The 2,165-nt window shown below is 39.7% G+C and overlaps 2 protein-coding genes across 3 annotated transcripts in view; one reads left to right on the plus strand and one right to left on the minus strand.

Moving 5' to 3' along the window:
* LOC116700640 (mannose-P-dolichol utilization defect 1 protein) overlaps nt 1–1,214 on the minus strand; it is a 6,555-nt gene extending 5,341 nt beyond the window's left edge. For both annotated transcript variants that reach the window (XM_032534019.1, XM_032534018.1), the window contains exons 1-2: nt 1,005–1,214; nt 751–816 (exon numbers count right to left, since the gene is read on the minus strand). In XM_032534019.1, the coding sequence (XP_032389910.1) occupies nt 751–816; nt 1,005–1,095 (157 nt within the window). In that variant the 5' untranslated portion in view covers nt 1,096–1,214. The remainder of the gene's footprint in view (nt 1–750; nt 817–1,004) is intronic.
* Nucleotides 1–2,165, plus strand: part of LOC116700647 (transmembrane 4 L6 family member 4) — a 22,608-nt gene that overhangs the window by 16,836 nt on the left and 3,607 nt on the right. The window lies entirely within an intron of this gene.

Genomic DNA, 2,165 nt, shown 5'->3' on the forward strand with positions numbered 1-2,165 from the left:
GATGCACTGGCATCTTTTTATTTATAAAGGCAGTATTAGGACTTCTTCCTCCTTATCTGAACATTTACATCCTCCCGAGGTCTGCCGGGACATATCACCTGCGCTCACAGGATCTGTTTTTATTGACAGTCTCTAAGGCCGGCACTGACTTGGGCAAAAAGACTTTTAATTTTGCAGCCCCACATGCATGGAATCAGCTTCTGAATGAACTCCAGTTGAAGGAGTTGTGCTCATTTTCTTCTTTTAAAGGCTTTTTCAAGGACCTTGCAGAAAGGCAGTCTGTATGTCACTGTTTTTAAATTGATTTAGCACCCAGGGTTTTTTATGATGACATTGTTGTTTGAATATGAGTGTAAGTATGTTTACGTATTTACCTGTAAGTGTCGCTGTCTATTTGAAACCGTGCTGCTGCCACTTGCCAGGACACTCTTGCAAAATAGATTTTTAATCTCAAGGTTTTTTTTTTATATCCTGGTTAAATAAAGGATTGAATGAAAAAAATTCAGTTTCCCACTGAGGTGTGGCAATGTACAGTTGACATGTTCATGCAGTGGTTTTGTGATAGTATCACTAGGCCTGTTGTCATGGTGATCCACACTGGTACGGCAGTGCATAGCAGTTTACCAGAGCACTAACAGGCTGTTGTTTGATCACTGTGAGTCAATTAATAGCCTAATGATAAGAAGAAGAGACTTTTTTGTTAGTTGTTGGTTAGTGATGTCCTGCTGCTTTAAGTTTTAGGCTTCTTACCCAGGAAAGTGTCCAGTAAGATCCATAACCCGACAGCTCTGCTCATGATGAACTTTAGGCAAGGCCCTGCGACATAAATGACAAATGTTAAAACAGTCAGATATAGCAGATTTTAATCGCCCACTGCTGGCTAACACAGTAAGAGGACATTTGTGTGACTTGACATGATTTTGTAAACAAGTAACGCCCGCGCCCGCACATCTGGAAAGGTTTTGCGCAACATTTCACGCGCTTAACTCCGAAATGATCCTCACCGTTAATGTAAAAACTGACAAAAATCCTCTCGTAACATTTTTCTGGCATTACATAGGTAACCAGGAAGTCTTTGACGGGAGACGTGGCCATGGTGGTGTGTCAGCTGTAGCACGAGTAGGTCTACTCTCAGTAACAGGGGGAGTGGTTCAAAGGTTCCCCAAAATATACAGCGGAGGACACAGAGCCGTTAATCTCTGCGGGTTGCTGGTCCGGAACACCACATATAGCCTATTTTTTGGTTGGAAAAATATGTACACCTATGGATTCTCTATAGCTTATATTCTACACTGATACAATGATTCATTTCCCCCCACAAAAAAAGGTAAATTACCATGTTAAAGTTTTTTTTTTTTTTAAATGGCATCTACGCCCTCTTTCCATGCAAACATGCAAATAAATTACTTTTAAATGAATGAATTGAACTGTCTCCTATACTTCATTGAAAATGTCTTGTGGGTCTGCACTGGAGGTTTCAAGCTTCCACATCATGCATTAAGTTGCATATTGGATCATGATTGGCTTTCAGACTTTTGAAGTCACAAATTCCTGGTGTTTAACTCGGACGTAGTGTGATCACAAAGAGACTTTTCCCTCTTCAGCATTAGCAGTGTTCTAGTGCGAAACACTGCACACACATTCTGCACAGAGAAGTTCAACCAGCGCAGCTGTGTAACACATTTTCAGTGGAGGGGACTTAATGAACAAACAAATTAATAAATAGGCCAACTTTCTGTAAACATCTGTACCAGTATACGGTAGTTTCAAACTCATTATGTATATAAAAATAGACAATTTCCATCTTTAAACTAGGTTTTTCTTTCTTGTTATTTAAGGCAAGGCATCTTTAATTGTACAGCACATTTCAGCAACATGGCAATTCAAAGTGCTTTACATAAAAACAGTCAAAAAACAGTTCAAAAAATTAAAAACAGAATACAAGTTACAGTGCAGTATGAGAAATTAAACATTAAAGAAATGAACAACCATTTAAAGAAAGGCAACATCGAAAAAGAAAGGTCTCCATCCTTGATTTAAAATAACTGAGAGTAGCAGCGGATCTGCAGGTTTCTGGGAGTTTGTTCCAGATATGTGGAGCATTGAAACTGGTTCTGACTCTGGGGACAGACAGCAGACCTGTCCCAGATGACCTGAGAGGTCTG

The sequence above is a fragment of the Etheostoma spectabile genome, chromosome 13, assembly GCF_008692095.1.
Source record: "Etheostoma spectabile isolate EspeVRDwgs_2016 chromosome 13, UIUC_Espe_1.0, whole genome shotgun sequence".
NCBI lineage: Eukaryota > Metazoa > Chordata > Actinopteri > Perciformes > Percidae > Etheostoma > Etheostoma spectabile.